Source organism: Aethalodelphis obliquidens, unplaced genomic scaffold (assembly GCF_003676395.1).
Source record: "Aethalodelphis obliquidens isolate GAN/ISIS:26980383/991018 unplaced genomic scaffold, ASM367639v1 scaffold2, whole genome shotgun sequence".
NCBI classification, from domain to species: domain Eukaryota; kingdom Metazoa; phylum Chordata; class Mammalia; order Artiodactyla; family Delphinidae; genus Aethalodelphis; species Aethalodelphis obliquidens.
This window is the reverse complement of record NW_020837946.1, coordinates 62,873,282-62,895,587: the sequence shown is the minus strand read 5'-3', so window position 1 is coordinate 62,895,587 and position 22,306 is coordinate 62,873,282. Positions and strand designations below refer to the sequence as shown.

Genomic DNA, 22,306 nt, shown 5'->3' with positions numbered 1-22,306 from the left:
TCTTTTTTACATGTATTTGATAGTTTAATTATATAAGCTTCAGGTATACAGCATTATAGTTTAACATCTGTATACACTACAAAATGATCACTACCACAAGTCTAGTTATCATCCATCACCATATAGTTGGCCCCCTTCATCCACATCGCCTACCCCCTTTCCCTCTGATAACCACTAATCTGTTCTCTGTATCAAGGAGTTTTTTTTAATTTTGTTTTGTCTGTTTGTTGTTTTTTTTAGATTCCACATATGAATGAAATCATACAGCATTAGTCTTTCTCTATCTGACTTATTTCACTTAGCATCACACCTTCAAGGTCCATCCATGTTCTAATCAGTATAAAGTTTGAAGATTATTCTCAGTAGGAGACAGTGTATGAAGTTAGGGGTGTCTGAGTTCAATCACAGAATTTCTAAGGAGTTATTTGCTTGCAAGAAATGTCAAATAGCATGTGACTTGAATAACAAATGTTTACTCATTTAATAAAAACCGAATCGTTTACTCTTCAAAAAACAAAAAAACGTCCATCCATGTTGTCCCAAATAGTAGGATTTCACTCTTTTTCATGGTTGAGGGATATTCCATTGTGTGTGTGTGTGTATGTGTGTGTGTGTGTGTGTGTGTGTGTGTGTGTGTGTGTGTACATCACATCTTCTTTACCCATTCACCTATTGATGGACATTTAGATTGCTTCCGTTTTGCATGTATCTTTTCAAAATAGTGTTTTCATGTTCTTCAGGTAAATACCCAGAAGTGGAATAGCTGGGTCATATGGTAGTTCTATTCTTAATTTTTTGAGGAATCTCCATACTGTTTTCCATAGTGGCTCCACCAGTTTATAGTCCCATCAACAGTGTTCAAGGGTTTCCTTTCCTCCACATCCTCTCCAACACTTGTTACTCCTGTCTTTTTCCTGATAACCATTCTGACAGGTGTGAGGTGATATCTCACTGTGGTTTTGATTTGCATTTCCCTGAGGATTAGTGACGATGAACATCTTTTCATGTGCCTGTTGGCCATCTGTATGTCTTCTTTGGAAAAATGTCTATTCAGATCCTCTCCCCATTTTTTTTTTTTTTTTTTTTTTTTTTGCTGTACGCAGGCCTCTCACTGCTGTGGCCTCTCCCATTGCGGAGCACAGGCCCTGGACGCGCAGGCCCAACGGCCATGGCTCACGGGCCCAGCCGCTCCGCGGCACGTGGGATCCCCCCAGACCAGGGCACGAACCCGCGCCCCCTGCATCGGCAGGTGGACTCCCAACCACTGCGCCACCAGGGAAGCCCATCTCCCCATTTTTTAATTGAGTTGTTTTGTTGTTGTTGAGTTGTATGTGTTCTTTATATAGCTTGGCTATTAAGCCTTGTCAATTGTATGGTTTGCAAACATCTTCTCCCACTCAGTAGGTGGCCTTTTGTTTTGATTTTATTGCATTCTTTGTTTTAAAGTCTGCTTGGTCTGATATGAGTATAGTTACTTGAGCTTTCTTTTCATATCCACTTACGTGGAATATCCTTTTTCCTCCCTTTACCTTCAGTCTCTGTGTGTACTTACTTCTGAAGTGAACCTCTTGTAGGCAACATATAGATGGGTCTTGTTCTTTTATCCATTCAGCCACTCTATGCCTTTTGATTTGATAGTTTAAACGTTTTCTCTTTTAATTTAATTTGTTAGTTTGAACATGTCCAAACCCACAGAGAATTTGAAAAACATATATAATGAATACTCATATACTCCCACCTGCCCTCATCAACTGTTACCCCTTGCAGTACCCATTGCATTTCTTTTACATACATGCATTTCTCTTACATTTGTCAAATCATCTGAAAGTGGGTTGCAGATGTCATGACACATCATTCCAAAAACTATGGCATACATATCTCTTGTTTTAATTTTGTATTCATTGGATTATAAGCACAGTGGAACATTTCATGCATGTTTTCATAAGTCATTTGTATTTTTTCTGTGAACTGTCCATATCCTTTGCCTACTTCTCCATTGATGATGTAGCACTTTCATCATCAACATCTATGATGCATGTGAGTGAAAACTGCATCAAATGCTACCCAAATACCACTCAAACCTCCTAACAAGGTGCTAGGCCCAGTACACACGGATAGCCAATGGTGTGTAAGAAATTTTCCTTGTGATTTAAGGTACGGTCTTGGCTATTGCTATTTCTGTCAGTGAGAAGAGAAGGCTTATATTCATCTCATTGACTGTACACATTCTATTCATGGCCACGGACTATGGAAAGAAGTGATTGAGGTTGAATGGGTAAGCACTGTTAAGCACACTATAGCTAGTAGGAGCAGAGAGAGTGTCTTGTCCTGTCAGTTAAATTGGTTTTTTGCCATTTAGATGAAGCCCCCTAGGACAGGGGTCCCCAACCCCTGGTCCGTGGCCTGTTAGGAACCGGGCCGCACAGCAGGCGGTGAGCAGCGGGCGAGCGAGGGAAGCTTCATCTCTATTTACAGCCGCTCCCCATCGCTCACGTTACCGCCTGAACAAACCCTATCGCCCCCTCCAACCCCGTCCGTGGGAAGATTGTCTTCCACGAAACCGGTCCCTGGTGCCAAAAAGGTTGGGGACCGCTGCCCTAGGACACTGTATACTGTATTCGAAGATAAGTTTTACCAAATAAAACCACTGTCTCGAGGGCCACTATCTTGATATGTTGGCAGTTGGGATTTCTGCAAAAGAGCTGTTTGCTATCCAGCTCCTGAGTCTGCACACCCTTGCTGAACAACTGTCCTGGGACCACCTGAGTCAGATGGGGTGGCGGGGGAGGCCTCTGGGTTTGCTGCATTTCAGCCGTCCTTCTCTCCAAAGCAGGGTTTGTATTTCTTTCTTCCTCAGTAAATTGTTAGAATATGTACCTGCGCTGAGTTTGCCAGCAGATAAATCACACCCGGCAGATTCCCAGCCCGGCAGTTACAGGTGGAAGAAGCTTTTGAGTTCCAGGCCCTGAGCTTTGCACAGCCACTTCCCCCTCCTAAGTTCCAGGGCACAACTATTTGTCTTGTGGCTGTCTTTTTATTAGTGTAATATGTAATCCCAGAAATGGTGTGGTATTAAATGTCGTGCAGAGTTTGTGCAAGGCCTGGTCCTGATTCAAGTTACAGACATGAGCAGTGCCTCAGGGAAGCAGGTCCCCTGTCTCCTCGTCCCCTCTGTCTGCCCGTTTCCCATCCGCCCATTCCCCTTCTCTCTCTTTCCTTTCCCCTTCCTCGTTTCTGTTTCTTCCTGCCCCCAAGACAAGATTTGCAGGTATTGCCCCCATAGTTTCCAGAAGCTCTGTCTTGTATCTTGCAAAACACATTTCTTCCACAGAATCATGAAATAAGAAGGTAACAGAAGGAGAGTGCAGAGTTCAGGCAGGTTTCACAGTTCTTAGGCCAGTTATTAAGCTCTAACAAAATCAGGGGACTCTGACAAAAACAGCTCCAAACATGCCAACAAAGCCCCATTCCAGGGACAGAAGCGATCAAATGTGCTTATGATGTGTGTTCAAGTTGGCCTTTCTACCGTCTCAGAATCTCCACACCCGTAACCACGAATGAACCCAGAGAGCTGCTTCCTTTGTTCAGAGGGAATAAAAGCATCTGTCTTTGGAGGCAGCGCTGTGAACAGACCTATCCCAGACAGGCAGGGACTTTGCCGCCACTGGGACGCCCTGCTCTGCCCTGCGAGCAGCTCTCCTCCTCGACCCTCCCAGGAGCCAGCCATCCCCCACTCACATAAAACATGCCAGCCCGAGGGGACAGAGGGCACCAGCTGGTGTGACTACAGACAAGTTCCGTCAGTCACTGCCTTCTTGTCTGGAGCAGGACGCTGGGACTTTGAGGAAAACCGCGTATGGCCAAGCCAGGCCGCCCCTGTGCGGCTCTGAGACTTAGTGAGGTAGCTTTTGGGAAATGCATCCAGCTCTGCGAAAATCTGTTGCCCTCCTTGCCCTAGTTAAGACCTTTAGAGGCTTCTGTTAGCACTTGGCTATCTGTTATCATTCTCCTATGGTCTCCTCAAATTTTAACTTAAACTGATATTTATTTAATAGGGATTATATACATGTTATACTTAAATATTCATTATAGAAATTTTATGGAATATGAAACACCACAAAGAAGAAAACAAAATCCCAATCCCATAATTCGGAAATAACCACTGTTCATAATCTGATGTCTTTGTTTCTAACATTTGATATGCTTAAAATTACATCTTTTTCTTTACCAAAATGCGATCATTCTGCACATACTGTTTCATAGCTTTGTCTTTCTCATTTAACGTTGTACTATAAGCATTTTTCCATTTCATTAAGTATTCTTCTATAACATAATTATATCGGTTACAGAATATTCCATCTTCTGAGAAGGTCATGGTTTATTCATCAGTACCCTATTTGTAAACATCATCTAGGATGTTTCAAGTAGTATGCTACTATAAATAATATTTAAATGAACATCCTTATGGCTAAATCTTCCAAATCCCTGAAATTCTTCCTTAGGACAAAAGGTTGGAAATAGAATCATCGACTCAGTAGGTATGTACATTTTGATACATGTCGTAACATTACCCACTAAATACAATATGCCAATTTATATTCCGTCCCCAGCTCCCCAACTAGATTATGAGTTCTTTGAGGCCCACGAATATGTGTCCCCAACAGTGGGGACAGTGTTGGGCATACAGTACAAACCTGTGCTTCAGTTTCTTCATCTGTGAAATAGACATCATAATACCTACTTTGAAAAAAAAATAGAATTTATCACATAGGGTTTAGTTCATGAGGATTATGCGTTAGCACATTAAAGCCTGAGCCCAGTTCCCGACACATAAAGCTCAATAAATATTAGCCTAGTGTAAGAATTCTACTATATGGGGATTCTTCTGTATGAGGTGTTGAAAGGATTAAGTAAAACAATGTATATAACGTGTTTGGGCCAGTGCTCAACACATACTAATTACTCAATAAAGAGCAGTTATGGGGACTTCCCTGGCGGTCCAGTGGTTAAGACTTGGCCTTCCAGTGCAGGGGGTACGGGTTTGGTCCCTGGTCGGGGAGCTAAGATCCCACATGCCTTGCAGCCAAAAAGCCAAAACATAAAAAACAAAAGCAATATTGTAACAAATTCAATAAGGCCTTTAAAAATGGTCCACATCAAAAAAATCTTTAAAAAAAGAGCAGTTATTGAGAACCAGACAAGTCTGTTTTAGGGGCACGTAGGCAACAAAGAGGAGGGTTGAAAGTGTAAGTATGTTGGAATCAGGATACAGCCTGAAGGACATGTTCTTCTCTAGGGAAACTCAGGTTGGGAGATGAGGAACATAGAAAGGCAGACCAGGCAGTGGAGGGGTTGGGAACTCAGGCAGACAGACAGCAAATGGGGCACCAAGAGGGCAATGACTCATTTTGAGAAAAACATCCACCCCAGCCAGGAAGTTACTAGTGACAAACTTCCTGTGATATAAGGGATCAGTGTCTAAGTCTGGCCAGGCTGTGACCTAAAAGTAAAAATAAATGAGTTGATCCCCATGTCTTACTCAGATAACAATATGACAGAAGCGATATGCCCATTGCTAGAGGAAAGACAGATGGTCCCTCTGTGTTCAAGTTCAGCTTCCTTTCAGGGATAGAGAAGCTACTTCTGTGTCTGCTACAGGCTGCGAATCTATTATTCGAGATAATTAGGCATCCAGGCATTGTGAGCAAGGTTTGCAGCTGTCTAGCAGCCTTGACTACCCAACGCTTGACCAAATTGTTCTTAAGTCTAGAGCTCTTATTACTTTAGAAAAACCAGGACAAAGAGCATTGCTTATAACAGTGAAATAATTACCTGACGTTTCTTCTTCAGGTGTTAAGTGTCCATGGTTTCTGTTGAGAGTACATTTTAAATGCTTTTCTGTTACCATCTACTTTAAAATGAGCAAAACATGCCGGTAGATTACGGATAAGCTTTAGGTAGAATCTACTTTTCATTTATGTTTTGTGTAGGTCAAATGAAAGTAAATGCCAGAGAAGCACACACATCCTGAAATATACTCCGGTCTGTCTGGGAAAGCAAAGTCAAGACCATTCAAAAGCTCTGAAGTAAAGAACACCTTAATTTTGACTGTAAACCAAGTTTTCCTTTTTAATCTACCCTCACTGGCTTTTTAATCTATCCTCAGCGTGAGGCCCTGAACCTGACTCTCCCTGAGAAGCAATCTTGGCTCTCTTTGGATATTTGACATGGATTTAATTATTGTGGTTTTTCTATAGATCATTCCAGAAACACACAACCAAGGCTCAGGTGGAGCTCTTTGGTGGGGGTAGAAGAGGAAGGGACGCAGGCAAAGCTTATGGTTACTTGCCATGGCCTTATCGTAAACGTCCACCTGTAACTTCATTCACACAGTGAGAGCACCTAGGCCTCTGTCATCTTTAATAACTCAACCACCATTATGTGATCCTGCCTCTAAGTCACTGGAATATTTTAAAAGTAAGATATATGGAGCGGAAAGTAAGGATATTTATCTAACTTTGCATACTAAAGATAAACTTTTGAGTTGGCAGTCACGATAAAAATGAAAAAAAAAAGCATTGGTTATAGCTTTTCTGAATGAGACACCAGTGGAGATCTTTTCACACTGTGCTCTATGACAGTAGAAGACTTCTGGACTTCTGAGGTTTAAGGGGCAAGCAGAAGTCACATTGATGCTTGGAATATGAATGAGTAAAGCCTTAGATATAGTATTAAAATGAGACTACTCTGACTTTGCTTTGCTTAAGAAAAAGTGGCTAAACTTTTCTGCATGAATGTATACATTCCCCTCCTCCTATCCCCACATAGCCTGTATATACATATTTCTGTGATCATCAAACTTAAGATGAAAAATCCATAAAGGGTAAGCCTGAGCCAAAGTAACTATAGGGCAAGTCACATTAAATTATGATTCATTAGACAGCCATTAAAAGAACCCATCAGGGCTAAGCTGTTGGGGTGGTAAGTGGTGCATCTTTACATCAGCAGTGGATTGCTTGGAGCTTTGCCCTGCAGGCATCGTTTCTATTGGGAATCACGCAGGAAGAAACAAGCACAGACGGGAGCCTCTTCATTCCATTGTTGGGGAAGATTCTTAGAAGGGAAGGTGTAACCTGAAGATGCAGTGATTTCTGTGCTGGGACCCAGACTTTGGCAGAAGGTTCTGGCAGAATAGACCTACTTGAGCACGCTTTGTACATGCGTGATGCGCCATCTAGTGGTTAAGTGACCCTAACATTAATGAAAAGGAAAATGGTCTTTTCTGGCCCCTTATGCTTCCAAACTCTCCATCACTTGATTGGAGCAGCAGGAGGTTTGATGCTGTAGGCTATTTTGGGGGAAGAAAAAAATCTATTTTCTTAGAAGCCATATATTGACCCCAAACTAGTGGGGAGGGGGGTAGAAACACTGGTATTATAGTAATTATGCAAGCCAGAGGTTGCATATTGGCAGTGTTTGCCCCAGAGTACTTTTTTCCATTTTAGTTTATTGAGGTGTAATGCGCACAGTGTCGTCCAGAAATCTTCATGATACATTTTTACATTTGTAAAATTTTGCATATGTATAATCTGCATAATCACTACCTGAATCAGGATGGAGAATGTTTTCAGCATGCCAGCAGCCTCCCTCCTGTCCTGTCCCCTCAATCCTCCCTCAGAGATACCACTCGTCAGAGCCCTGTCACCATAGATTTGTAATGACATCATTAAAGTATGTACTCCTAACCCTAACCTCTGGGAAAGGATAAAATCCTGTAATCACCATTTTAATAGTTTGCCCAAAAGGGGACAGTTTTCTCATCAGAAACATTCTGTGGCTAAACAAAGGCGCTATTTCCTGGGTTTGCTGTTTTTCAGAATCCAAGTGGCATAATGTCTCTCTCCTCAATCTCAATTCCTCACATATTGTTTTCCTTACCAAGCTTCTCACTGAGAGATGTAGCTCTTTGGTGCACTGATTGTTTTTTCTCAATTGTCTCTGCAGGCAGCCAAGTCAATTTTCAAAGAAATCCCATTACTTTTGAGTGGCATTTCAGAGGTGCCGCTAATTGTCATGGCAAAGCCTGTAAATTCTGATGCAGTGTTTCAGAAGTTAATGTGAATATCATGTCACCAGCAACTACATGACACTCTGTTCATAATAAGCCAAGCAAACTGTAATGGTGAGAAAGGTTCTCAAACTTATAATTCAGCAAAGGCTAATTTATAACGCGTAGCATCACGCAGTCGTGGTTGCCATTTCTACAGGACCTCTTTCTGTTCAAATGAAACTGAATTCCCTCTGAAGGTCAACATGTTTAATATGTCAAGAAGCAGAGCTGGTTCTGAAATAAAATTATTGTGATTATTCCCGAGTTGTCTTGTGCATATCTATTTATTTGATTACTGAACAAACACACAGTCAATCACCCATCAGGTCCAGCGAGCACATTACTTCGCAGTGTTTTGCAAGGTGCTGGAGATAGAAAAGCATAAGGTGTGTAAGTCCTCCCTTGCTGTCGTGGAGTTCACCTTTGTTTAGACCTGTTGTCCCGTAGCCTGCAGACTGTGTATAAAGACATGGCTGCCTCTTGGGATAACAAACAAGGCAGGAATATAGGCATTATCCTAACATTCCTTTTTATAAATTACTTGTACTTTGCCCTAATTATTTGTCATGGATTTGGAAAAGAGAAGAATATAAAGAAGAAAATATAAAATTCCCTAATCCACCAAAGAAAGAAAGTCTATAATGGCTTTAATTCCTTCCAATGAATTATAATTCTCTTACTTTTTCTGTGTGTATGTGCAAATATATATTTATTTTATGGAATTGAGATATTACGATTTTTCTCTGTCATAAGAAACTCTTGAAACATGTTTAATATTGTGATGACTTTATAATTTCTGGAATATCTTCATAGTTTTTTAACCACTACCTGTTATTGGAGATTTTGATTGTTTGCTGTTTTTGAAATAGTTACAGAGATTTAATGCCTATTATTTGAAATGAACTCTGACTTTTTACCATACTTAACAGCCAGAACTACTACAATAGGGTTAAATAATAATGGTGATGCTGGTTGTTCATGGTTTGTTCCTAATTATAAAGTCAGTAACTCTGGTATTTGTTAAGTATTATGACCACTGCTGAGTTGAGCTGGATAAAAATCATATTAAGTGCTTTAAGTTCCAAGTTTTAAACATCAGCAGTGGAGAATTGAACATTGCCAAATGTCTTTCAGTGCAGGTGGAATAATTAGGTTTGTTCCAATTTGGCCTGTGGACGTGTGATAATTATATTAATAGATTTCCTAATGTTGGTCCCCCTCCACCAGAATGAATACTACTATATCATAGAGTAATATACTTTTAATGAATTGTCAAATTCAGCTCCATACTATTGATTTTAGGATTTTAAATCCATGTGTATTGAGCATTGTTCTTGAGAGATAACTAATATGGCAGGGTTAGAGACACACTCTGTTTGTCTCATTCTGGTCTATGAATGCAGGTTGCTGAAAGTGGGCATGGAGAACCTGTTTATGTCTATTATTCATTCTCCGTTTTTTCTTTACCTCTTATCCCACCTCAAATCAATGTGTTTTTTTTTCCTTTTGTGAATTCACTAAGTACTTTTCTTAACCTCTCTCGAAGCATTCATCACACTCTTATATTAAAATTTTCCGTATATGTGCCTTCTGTTCTTGTATGAGTGGTCTGTGTCTTACATTCAAGAGTTTTCCATCCCTCCCCCTTAGTCACTGAGTATTGTCCACCTAACCTCTCCTGAGGGTCCCGGCAAAGCACTGTAGGGACAGTTGGTGGAAATACACTTCGATGAGTTTTGTCAGTCCACTTAGATCTCCAAACCAGCCCATCACTAAGCTAAGGAGGAAAGCAAGGAAGTGAGAGTAATTCCAAAATTTTGTGGCTACCGTGCTTCTGTGTGGCAGCAGTGTGAGTCCAAAAGGCATGAATCAACTTCCAAAGGCTTAGGAGCAGATACAGCAAGGATGAGAGCCAAGCCCTGAAACCAGCCGTCCTGTATCTGCCCCAGGTGGCTGCTCCATCCTGGTCCTGATGGTGGATAACAGAGGGAACCAATTACTTCAAATATGTTCACCTGCCTCAAGTACGTACTCTTAAAACTAGGTATATTCATTATATTCTAATAATTTTTTAAAAAACTCCTTCCAACACTCATCTCAAGACATCACTTCAATATGATATCTTTCAGTTGCTAGTTCTTTCCCAGGGGAAGGCTTACAAAATTCAGGACCCAGTACAGGCTCCCCTACTAGACAATAAACCACTTGAGGACAGGCATTAGGTCTTAAGTATATTCTAACTCACTGTGCTAAGCATATAGTTTAAACTTAACTAGTGTGTCTGGAATTAATTACTCTTTTTTTTTCCTTGCAATGTAATATTATTAAATGGTATTCCTCACACGTATTTAAAGGCCAAAAGCAACTTCAAGGATGATACAGGCCTTTTAACCAGTAGTGAGAAATAGAATCAATTGAAAACGTAATGAAAATTAACGGGAGAAATGACAACAAAAGTGAATGGGAGCACAAGTACACTATTCAAGCTAGAATCCAAAGGAATGTTATGCCACCAGGGGAATCGTTCCGGTGATGACTCTTCTAAGTACCTTGTCAGCCTTCAGACCATCCTTGCAGGGAGTAGTCAGTGGATATCATTGACTTCGTGCTTCTTTGCAGTAACTAGAGTTCCTTTGAAGGCAAACTGAAAAGCTGTGTTCAATGATTACTTTCTCCTTTTCCTTAGGGTGTTAAATACCACATTATTTGAAAGTTGGGAGATTGTTGGACCTTACCCTTCCTGGTGGGTTTTTAACCTACTGCTGTTGGTAATACAAGGCTTGAACTGCTTCTGGTCTTACTTGATCGTAAAAATAGCTTGCAAAGCTATTTCAAAAGGCAAGGTAAGATAAAACTCACCCTTTCTAATATGTCCCAGAAAATTATGGTTTTGTGTTCTTCTAATCAACAAGAACATTATTTATTATTTAGAATATCATCAGAACTGTTTTTTCTCCTTCAAGGTTTAGCATAACCTCTTTGAAACATAATACAAACTTTCATTTTCTTCTGTCTAGTTGATTATTTTACATGTAGCATCGCTTTGCTGAATGATCTGCATTTATAATTTTAGATTCAATGGAGGTATATTATTTGTTGTGTTCCTACTCTCCCTTTCTCTGTCTCCCTTGGTCCTCCTCTGATTCTACTTATACCAGACAGAAATTTAATAATTCTTTTATTTTATGAGAAAGGGTTGCTTGATGTAGTATGACCATTTATGACTTTGTCAGTAAAAATTTAGTTAAATCCCTTTGGTTAAAAATGGGCTCATGAAGCTGATTTGAATAAAGCTTCCCAGGCCTCAAGCCCTCTGTGTAGAGCAGTGACTTTTCTGGAATGTTCTCTGTGACATTTTCTTACTTTCATTGTTCGTTCTCTTCCTTCTGCCAACCTGGAAGTCTGGGAAGTGGAACCCTTTACATGTAAGTTTCTCACGCCTCTCTCTCTATGCCAGTCCTGGGTCCCACGTTAGCCCGTTGGAGGGGCACTCTGATGCTTTTGTTTCCATGCATATTGTTCTGTCTAATCTGTTGGCACTGCCTGGAGGCTGTAACCGAGGTGTGGCTCCCACCAGCTGTGAGGGATGCTAGGGACAGCTCAGTTAGTGACCTTTTGTGTGAGCTTTCATTCTGCTAAATTTTGCATGATCCAACGAAGGAGATGGATTTCTTTAATTGATGTTCAACATGTCAGCTAAAAAACAGAAATAGACCAAAGTGAAGTATGAGAAACAGAACTAAGTTGGGGAGAGGATCAACGCGGTCCGGAAGGGAGGCCAGAGCATCGGCTCTTTGCCAGGGCTGCCCTGGGCAGCGGAACAGCACGTGACCTCTTTGTGAGCCCCTTCCGCTGGGGCTTGGGACATCTAGTCACGTCCTATGAAGCCAATTCTCCGCATCAGCTCCTATGTAAATACAAAATATTTTTAGCAATGAATTGTTTAAAAGCAAGAGTTCATTTTTTCTCTGTGACCTCGTACTCTTTAAAATGAGCGTGTATTTCTATTTTAAAAAACGCTCCTGTTCTCATTTGGATACAAATTAAATCAATGTGCACAATACTGTCAGTATGATAATGGTAACTGAAGATGCAGGGAGGCTGTAGATTAGATGATTTGTGTCCTTATTGCATTGCTCTTTCCACCAGATACGCTGTCTTCTCTCTAGTTTACTTCTTCAACTTTATTAGGAGACAGTCAATTTTATTCCAGACCTCAGGCTTCAAAATATCTTAACTGCCTTTGCTGTTCACCCAGGGCAGTAAGATTCATCTTGGCCATGAGTTATGGACTCTATTTTCCTGTGGTTTATTTTGAGATATTCTAAATTGTTCCTTCCTTTGGAGGTAACATAAGTATAGATTTTTTTTCCCAAATGCAATTAAAAATAATCTTACTAAGCATGCAAATGTAAATTAATCGCTCTCTGAAACTGGAGTTTTCTTTCCTATTAGCAGCTTAATTTATGACTAATGGATTTCCAAACGTAGTGGAGCTTTTATTCTAACGCTGTCTTTGTGACCCATGTTTTTTTAAGTTAAAGTATCCTTATAATCTAGTCATTTTGGTGTTTCAGTATCTAAATCTTCTTGGAGATGGTCCTTGTGAGTCTCATCTCATCTCAAGGGCCATTGGAGTGAGATCCATTTTTACATATTTACTCAGTCGTCTCTGCTTAGGCTGGAGCAGCAGTGCTCAGCTCAGGACTTTCTCCTGTCCCCACCTCACCCCACCCCACCTGACGTAGGTGACGTTCTCCTGCAGTGATGGTGGCTTCTCAAATTGGGAGGGCAGTGGATTCCAGGGTTCTCCGGTTGGGGGTAGCAGTGACAGAGAGGATGAGATGTGGAACCCAGTTCATTCTGAAAAGCCTCCCAGGAGATTCTGCCGACTTCCCAAGCCACCTCTTAGAGAATCATAAGGAACTAGACTGGGAAACTTTCTATGAAGCCAAGCAAGCCACCAGGTCCCTATTGCTACCACCCCCCCCCCTTAGACAATAGGTAAACAGCACGCAGTTACTCAAAGGTCTTAAGGCCTGTGGGGTAAAATTGTTTACCATGATGTAGACATAGAGTAGGAGGTTCAAACTCTTTCAGTTTTATAAGCAGTAGAGTATTTCTGTAATTTCTTCCTACATTACCTCCTTGTGAGACAGTATGATTTTTTTTCATCCTTTATGGTAACATATAGATTTATATCCTGGTGCCTTACTCATGACTTGTAGAGTCTGAATGGAGGAGGGAAGAACCCTGGAATGATGGGAGCCAATTCATGATGATCGAGCCAGTAGATTTTTCTTGGGAAATATTTTCAACTAGACCTCACCCAGCAAGTGCCCCAGACGCCTCCTGCTGCCATTAGTTGTTATGTGGTATACAAAACAAAATTTCTACTTAATTCTAGCAGACAAAAAAGAAAAATTAAATCATCAACGAATGCATTAAAAAGCCAAATAAGGGCTTCCCTGGTGGCGCAGTGGTTGAGACTTCGCCTGCCGATGCAGGGGACACGGGTTCACGCCCCGGTCTGGGAAGATCCCACATGCCGCGGAGCGGCTGGGCCCGTGAGCCATGGCCGCTGAGCCTGTGCGTCCGGAGCCTGTGCTCCGCAATGGGAGAGACCACAGCAGTGAGAGGCCCGCGTACCGCAAAAAAAAAAAAAAAAAAAAAGCCAAATAAGAATGATGTTTTAGTGAACAGAGCTAGTGAATATCTCCATTAGTGTAGTTAATTAAGAGCTGACTTTAAATGATTCTCAGAGAGAATGTGATCATCCGAGAATAAATGGATCCGTTTGTACCAAATTCCTATAGTGCCATTCCAGCAGTACCATATGCTACTTTGCCAGTAAGAGTGGGGTTCATGGTCTAGTACATTCTCAGAATCCAAAGGCACCTTAAGGAAGTCAACAAAGCTAGCCCCCTGCGATGCCTAAATCCACCTACATTCCTTGATAACTGACTTAGTCACCCAAATGCCTATCTCCAAAGAAGGGGAACTTATTACTATGGCAATGTTCCTATCCTCTTCGATGTTTTCAATATTTAGATCTGTTTTTCTTCATGTATAATTGTGCATATACTTCTGAGCATGCCATACCTTAACGGTTCCTTCAGAGCTGGCTGCACTCACCTTCTCGTATTCCACAGGTGTCCAAGGACGATCGAAGCGATATTGAGTCTAGCTCAGATGAGGAGGACTCGGAACCTCCGGGGAGTAACCCCCATGCCGCGACCACCACCAATGGGACCAGTGGTACCAACGGGTATCTCCTCACTGGCCCTTGCTCCGTGGATGATTAATTACTCAAAACTACAAGTCCCAAATAAAGTGAACTGTTTGTTCCTGGAAGTATTTAATAAGTTGCAAATGCAGTTCCTTTCATAATCTCTCAGCACCAGAAACAAAAATTAGGATTATCAAAGCATTTTGAATAGTGCACTGCCATATGTCCTGTCTGTGAATGAGGAAGAATTACCATTCTGTATATGTAGGCATGCTTTATGTAATTGGCACAAGGGAACAGTATTTGCATTTGTACTGTCTTAGAATATTATTTATTTTTTTTGTATTTGTTTGTGAATCTGTGGACAAAAGAGGGTTTCCTCACTCCTTTTTACTCTCTGGGTTCATGACAGTGAGGGAGACGCTCCATCTGCTTCTATCCCTTTCTATTCCCCTAAGCCAGTCCGCTAGGAGCCTTAGCTTAATTGGTCACTTAGAGCAAGCAAATCCCAGTGCAGGATTCTCGTACAGCTCCAAATAGGTTTGCTTTCTTTGTGTTACAGTGCCTGTTTCGAAACGGCCTGTACAGTCTCAGTGAGCTTTGTCCCAGTGTAAAGTTGGAACAGGATGAGCTCAGTTTTGTAATTGTCACTCTTCGTGGTCGATTAGCTGTTGCAATTAAAGAGTGTGGTTATTGGAGGACTTAAAAAATTTGTTTTGTAGTAAATTGCTTTGGATTAGATGTCATTTCTTATTCACACAGCCAAGATCTCTTCAGTGAGAATGGCAGCTAGCTGGGGATTAACTTTGGAGGTTACAGAGATTTTTTTATTCTCTGTTACGGGGTCAGTGCTCCGGCTCTGAAGGAAGACTTAAGGTCATGGTTACAAACAAAGAAGTCACTCTTCCTACTGGGAATTTGTCCCATGATCTGAGAATAATACAAAGAGAGCAGCAGATTTCAACCAGGTTTTACCACTACCCCTGTAATTAGCGCCGTCTTTTGCCATGTCATGAAAAAAAGGAGCTAAGTATATTTTGGAACAGATAAAGGAGACTTCCAAGAGTTGGCGAAAGTCACCTCTAATGCAAAGCACTTTACCGCAACCAGCTCTAAAGAAAGCGCCCTATCTAGTATTTGATCTTGATGTTTTTATTTTTCTGAGCAAAATAAAGCCAATGGGAGAAAGACTATTTTACCGTTCGTCTTTTCTCCTTAAACATAACCCATAACATAACAGAATTTCCTGTTACTAGAAACTGAGCAGTGTTACGCTCTAAGTCCTTTTGTTTGCTTCGTTGAAGAACTTGCTCAGTTTCCAGGAATTTTTGTTCAAAGGGAGCTATTTCCAGAAAAAAGACAATAAAAATTCTACTCAGCAATGAGAAAGATTACTGAAAAAATAAGTTTCCATAGTCTCCTACAGGGCAGTGTTATTTATGTATAGATAAGAAAACCACACACATAAACCAAAGATTTTATCTCTTTTCTTGAAACCAACTTTTAGTAAGAGGGAATAAAAAGGTATTATAAATACTTATTTCATAAATCAGAAAGACCATCTTCTAAAAAAAGAGCCCCAAACCACAATGCAGTGATATCAATGTGCAAGTCAGGGCTAGTGAAGGGAACAGCAAAATACTAGCAAGTGCATGTCCTGCCCAAAACCATTCGTAGTCAATTCAATTTTTTTAAAAATTGAAATAAAGCTTTGTGCCCACAGTGTGCAACATGAGTGTTAATACTTCCAAACAAAAACCTCACGCTGTAATGTTAACCCTTTTCCCACCTATTTATAAAATAGTGTGTTTTTGGTATGGTGCATAGTAATGATTGAAGAGCCTTGGAAATATGTCTGCTTGTTTATTGAAGAAACAGTATAACTAACTCTTCTTGTAAAGCCTTATTATTTTATTTCAGAGAACAGGGATATGTCTAGGAGTGTAACTTGTGGATGGTCGTATTTGTAAGACCTATCATTAAATACCAAATATACTTGTTAAGTCATCTGAACATCTGCTAAAATGCAGATATATAAAAAGTAAACAGCATGCATGTTATAGCTGAAAATTTTTGAGAAGGTGAAAGTTTCTTATCAGCTAAAATATGGAACAGAAGAATGACTCGTGCCTTGCTTTAGTGTCTAGAGCAAGTCCCCTGATGGGTGAAATAAACCAGAGAACCACAGTGTGTTCAACTTTGGATCATCTGACACTTTTAGCACAGAAAAATAATTTCAGATTATCAGCTTGTAAATTAAAGGTTTAGAAGATTTGCATGAAATGAAGAAAATTAAGTCTGTCCTTAGCAAAGACATCTGAACAATCTTCTGTTTTTCCCAAAAGTCACTTAGAAGGATTGAGAATTCTCAGAGCCTCTCTGACCAATGGCAGTAACTTAACGCAGTCCTCTGTGTATCTGTGGATTTTTATTTCATTTTACATTTTAAGGCAAAGAGTTCTTTTTGACTAATCAGAATGGTGTTTGTAGGGCTTTTGAGATGAAGAATAATATATCTTGTCTACTGCTCTCCCATGGTGGCCTGATAAGGCTGAGAGAGGAAAATATGTGAGATAGCCTATCTTCTACCTGTGCCAAGCCATAGCTTTGGAAGTGGATTTTGTAAAGTAAACTGTAGGTTTAGTAAGAGTGTTGTTTCCCATTGATTAACTTAGCCTGTCCTGGTCATACTCAAACCTTCCCAAGGTACAAAGAGATATGTAGGAAGGAGTCTAGAAAAGGTAATATCTTATTCTCCAATTCTATAGCTTTTGTAGATTGATTAGAAGGAGAAAAATGTAGAAAATCAAGTAGAATTTGGCCTTGGGTCAATAAATGATATAAAAATGTGTGATCTATGTATGTACCTGTATGTTTCTCAAAAAAAGGTGATAAAACCAGAATATCACTGACTGGTCCTTATCCATATTTTTTTCATGAAAACCATCTGCCATGTGCAATAGAAACTTCCCACCTCCTTCTCCACTTCCTGTTCATGGCCCCCCGACAGCTGAGAGTGGTAGACTCCTTCAGCCTCTTTGTCTCAGAGCTAAGATCATGGAGGCCCTAAAGTCAGCATCTAAGTAGTTCCCATTTCCAAACTAAGTGATACGAATGTTGAGAATGGGGGAGCAACTACTTTGGATTATTAAACTAAGTGTTGGAAAAAATGCGCATGATTTCTGCTTCACCCCAGGATTTTATTAACATCCAACTCCTGCTAGGCTGCTAGACAGATGGTATCCTGAGGTACCATCAGAAAATGAAACAGGCATCTAACAAAGATGAACTAGGAAAAAAGATAGGCTCTCCAAAGAGAACAAGCAATTGGATGAGAGAAATAACTCTTTAGTGGGATAAAATCAGGTCACCTTTAGCCAAAATGGTGGGTAAATCTCAAAATGTCCAGTTCTATTCCCAAACTTTCCGTTCTGAGTATTGGATGGCGTTTGAATTTGAGCAAACTAAATGCTTGCACCTTGGGTAGAAAGGGCCTGAATCTTCCACTCTGTATTTTTCATCATTTATCTGGGCCAAAGTAAAAAATTACATTTCATTCCAAGTTACCTGAGTCTTTACAAAAGAGCTCTTCCAAGAGAACTTTATGGACACCCGTGATTGTTCCCAATCTATTCATGATTTTTGCATTGGTAGTTATTTTTGTCCCCTTCTTGGAGATGTTAATGCCAAAGTTGCCTGAATATTTGAGTATTTTTTTCTTAATTTGAAGTATGAAAAGTATACAGAATAATTCTGAAGGTATTAAATAATTCTCTTTATCAGTATGTGTGATGATATCATTGTGTCCAAAGAGGTTTCAAGAAATCCTTTGGAAGTAAGAGGTTAAATGTTTACATTTCATGTGCTATTTGAGATCTTAAGGTTCTAATTAGCTCACTTTTTTTACTTTGTCTTTGGCTCATTCCTGCTTTGTAGATAAATATTAGTAGCCCTGAAATGTTCCTAACGTTAAAATAAGAAAAGATCAAATGAGATCAAAGTCTGCACTTGTGTGCTGTCCACAGAAGGAGTACTGTCAGTCACAAACAGTTCACGCAAAATGCAGCAAGATATTTTTTTAAATGAAGTTATTGTTGTCCCCAGAGCAGGGATAAGTTTCTCTTGGTTAAATGAAATTGTACCATTATCAAATTACCAGATAGTAATTAGCACTGGTTCGCTGTGGCCACATTTTAATTCTTCATTAGTAATAGGCCAGAAAAAGGCCCTGTGGTTTGCATTTGTATGCATGGTCCCCTCCCGTCCCCTAGGGGGCGCTCAGTAGATGCCGAGGAGGCCTGTTCACTGGGCCACTCTATGCTGTTGGGACACCTCTAACGTGCGCTCAGAGGGAGCATACCTGATAATGGTTTTTATGGAGAAAATTGTGTTAGAGAACGTAAAACATCATAAGTAACTGTTAATAAGATCTGTAGACACCCAAAGGAGAACTTTAGTCTTTCCAACGTGAGTTCAACCTGAAGCCTTTGAAAGGAGCACATTACCAAATGGCCACAAGCTGAGACCCCATCCGATCAAAGTCTCTGCAGGCAGACGGCCCGTCATATGGTGTCTCCACAAGACTAGACAGTCTCAAGATAGCCCAGGAAGCAATGGGAGGGGACCACTAGCCTAGGATCTGTCTTATCTTTCACTCACATTCCTTTAAGTCTCCTGGGACTCTTAATAAAAGGAAGCCAGAATATTGTCACTTATCTGCTATCAATTTCCCAATAGCCTTTGGATCAGTTGTGTACCATACTTCCTTCTATGCCTGATTCCATTTTTCCTAAAAAGTATTGTGCCCACGTGAGCCTGTTTTCCTTAACACAAGTCCGTGAAAGCTTGGCTTCCTATTTCGGTATATGTTGCATGGCCTGGAAACCAGGGAACAACAGCTGTTGGTATGATTTCTATGTTAAGTGAAAAATTAGATTTTATAAAGACATCTTTTTTTCTTTTGGATCTACAGTAATTTTTTAAAACTGTCATTGTAAAATTGCTCTTAAAAATGAGGGGTTTTTAAAGATTAGTTGCCAAAGAGAAATTAGCTCTGTAATAGGAATAGTTATGTGGTGATTCTGGAACTTAGAGCTTCATTAATTTAAACATGGAAAACACCCTCCAAGTCTGATTTCCCAAAGTTTCATAAAGCCTCTAAGCTCATGATTTTCATCACCTCTTTACCCACCTGATCAGTTACCTCCATAGCCATTTGGTGTCATGCAAGGGGAAGGTGGTTAGTTTGGGGATTTGATTTTTTTCAACTTGCTGTGAGAAATAGAATAGGTGACAAAACCTTTACTTGTTAAGACAATTCAGCGCTTGAGCATCTCTGTCAGAAATGGAATGATGTACTGTTAGCCAATTAGAATTATTTTATGTATTGTTATTATGTTTTGCTGATTTTTATATGAAAATATAATTATTCATTCTTGATCCCTGGAAGCAATCATTGTAATGAGGATCATTTTACTTTGAAAACACTTTCATAATAAAGATAAGTATTAAGAGTACAGTGTAAATGCCCTTTTCTGTAAGCACTACCGATCTTGTGTTGGTAATATGTCACATCTTCCTGGACAAGATTTATCCTCACATCATCCTATGAGTTTCTTGTAAGCCTCCTCAAACCCCAGTAGTCGTTATGATTACAAAAAAGGATGTAATATTTATACGTTCCATATAATGTTCTATTTATATGTTATTTTGTCGAGAATTTAGCTAAGCTACTTGATGGTGGTGTTGCCTTAGCAACCATTTTGTTTGCCACGCAGCCTGCAGGGACCGTAACTTGACACTAGCCCCTCATACAGGTGCATGTCCTGAATAGCAGCCCAGAGTCACAAGCAAATGTAAGTCCCCGATATATGACTTCAGCCCTTGTGATCAACAGTCTCTCCTGCCTCCCAGTGCTTGTATGCCTCATGCATCCCTTAGATAAGACTCCCCCAGGGGGCTTACCAAAACCTCCCTCTTTTGGCTTGAATTGACTGATCTGGCCATAGCCCAGGGACCCCAGAGCACTCCACGAGTGGACCCTGATAAAAGCATGTACCCCAGGTCCTGTTTCTTTCTCTCTGTCTGTACCCTGCCTTGACCTCCCTGTGTGGCCCCTTCAGGTGTGCCATTTACTCCCCCCAGGACCTGTGAATAATAAACCTCTCTATTTCAAGTTCTCTTGTGGTCTGTTGAACTCTGTTGTCGGTTCACCATCCGACACCCTGTGCTCCACTTAACAAAGGTTAATTTAACAAACTCATATATATATATATATATATATATATATATGTATATATATATATACACACACACACATACATAACATATATCTATGTTATAGTATCTCTTTGCAAATTAAGATATAAAAGCTTCAAGTTAAGTTTTATGTAGTACTTCATTCTGGAAAAACATAATTTATAAAGATATCAGATCAAATATATCAGACTGTATTTCCAAACTATAAAAGAGGCACTTAGGATGCACAACACACACAAAATGGTCCCTCAGAGTTTGTGCACTCATAGGAGCTTGGCTGACATCATCTTCTCGGGGTCTGTGCCCCACTTTGTTAGACCTTCTCTCCCTCTTTGTCTTTCCTGTGTAACTCTGTCTTCCCCAGCTGCTCTTCTGCTTTAAGCTTATGTCATCTCATATCTCAAGAGCCATAAAAATAGCACTGACATTCAACCAGACATGCCCACCACCACCAGCATTATAAAAAATAAAGCAGACAGCCTATTAAAAATCTTACAAATATTATAACCACCCCCAGCAACATTCTGATTCCAAACCTGAGTTATTGTAATAAATTAAACCACCAGAATTTCTCTGAGGTACAGAAAGATAGACTATAAGCAAATGCACCATTTGGGGAGACCAAGAACTCTTCCAGTTCTGTTAACACAGCAGAGTCTGACTCTGCAAGCATCTCTACCAAATAGCCACGATGCAACTCAGCTTCTCTTGGGCCCCCTTCCTTAATGCTGGGCCACATCCATCCAAGGCACATGTGATTTCTGCCCCCTAATTCTGTTTCTACCAACCCTGTACTTGCTTCACCTGGAGCAGTGGCAGCAGTGTCCACAATGGTGAAAGATGGCAGGACAACCCAACAGCGGGGTCGCGCACCAGGATCTACTAGGGTGCAGGGTGGTCCCTCAGAACTAATCACCTCAGCAACGAGCCTGAGGACCACATCCTGGATTATCCCCAAAGCCGCTGTAGCATGAGGAGAGAAAAGTTACATCATTCCTAAACACTGTAGTTTAAGAATTATGTAAAGTGTGTTTCAGAGTCCAGGCCGGAAACAAGTCACTAGTAGATGTTTGAGTGGAAGAAACTTCAACCGAAGGACTATTTTCAGAGGCCTGGGCAGGACTATAAGGTCAAACTGGATGGTAAGGCACCCAGAGGCCAGCAAGCATGGGAAGCTGTTAGCCCCCTGGGCTGTAACCAGAGGCCAGTGGGAGGGGGTGGATGGAGAAGCTGCCTTATGGGAGCTGGAAACTTGGATGGGGAGTCAACATCTCTGACATCTCTCTCTTCCTGCTTTCTCGTGCCACCACTGGCTGAACTCCGCCAGAAAGCTGCCAGTGGGCACCCAGGGAGATGTGGGTAGCAGAGGTCCACCTGCCACGTGTAGAGCAGAGATCTGGTGGGAGGGGGAGCTGGAGGGCAAACAGAGTAACCAGCATAAAGCTGGTGGTGTTCCTGGAGCCTCACCTAGGGCCTGGCAGGTAATAGGGCACAGAGAATGTTAGCAGAATGAAAGAACCCGCTTAGGAGACTGCTGGTGAGATCTGAGCTATCAACAATAACATTCCATCTCTTAGGAAACAAGGTGAGCATGAGATCACACTTCGTCTCCAAGTCTTTCTGAACTCGGCATTTCCCTGTGTGGGGGCCACCTCCCCTCACTGGTGCTGCGGACACGAAAGCTGAGGGGTTTTGTGGCAGGACTCAGG

General features: G+C 40.9%; 1 protein-coding gene across 3 annotated transcripts in view; it reads left to right on the top strand.

Annotated features, from left to right (window-relative positions):
- Nucleotides 1-19,852, top strand: part of CERS6 (ceramide synthase 6) — a 319,680-nt gene extending 299,828 nt beyond the window's left edge. The window contains exons 9-10 of one of the 3 annotated variants that reach the window (XM_027129223.1): nucleotides 10,797-10,953; nucleotides 14,263-19,852. In XM_027129223.1, the coding sequence (XP_026985024.1) occupies nucleotides 10,797-10,953; nucleotides 14,263-14,415 (310 nt within the window). In that variant the 3' untranslated portion in view covers nucleotides 14,416-19,852. Of the gene's footprint in view, nucleotides 1-5,990; nucleotides 6,576-10,796; nucleotides 10,954-14,262 lie in introns of those variants that run through there. The other 2 variants (XM_027129224.1, XM_027129225.1) reach the window with 2 other exon arrangements.
- Nucleotides 19,853-22,306: the final 2,454 nt, after the last annotated feature.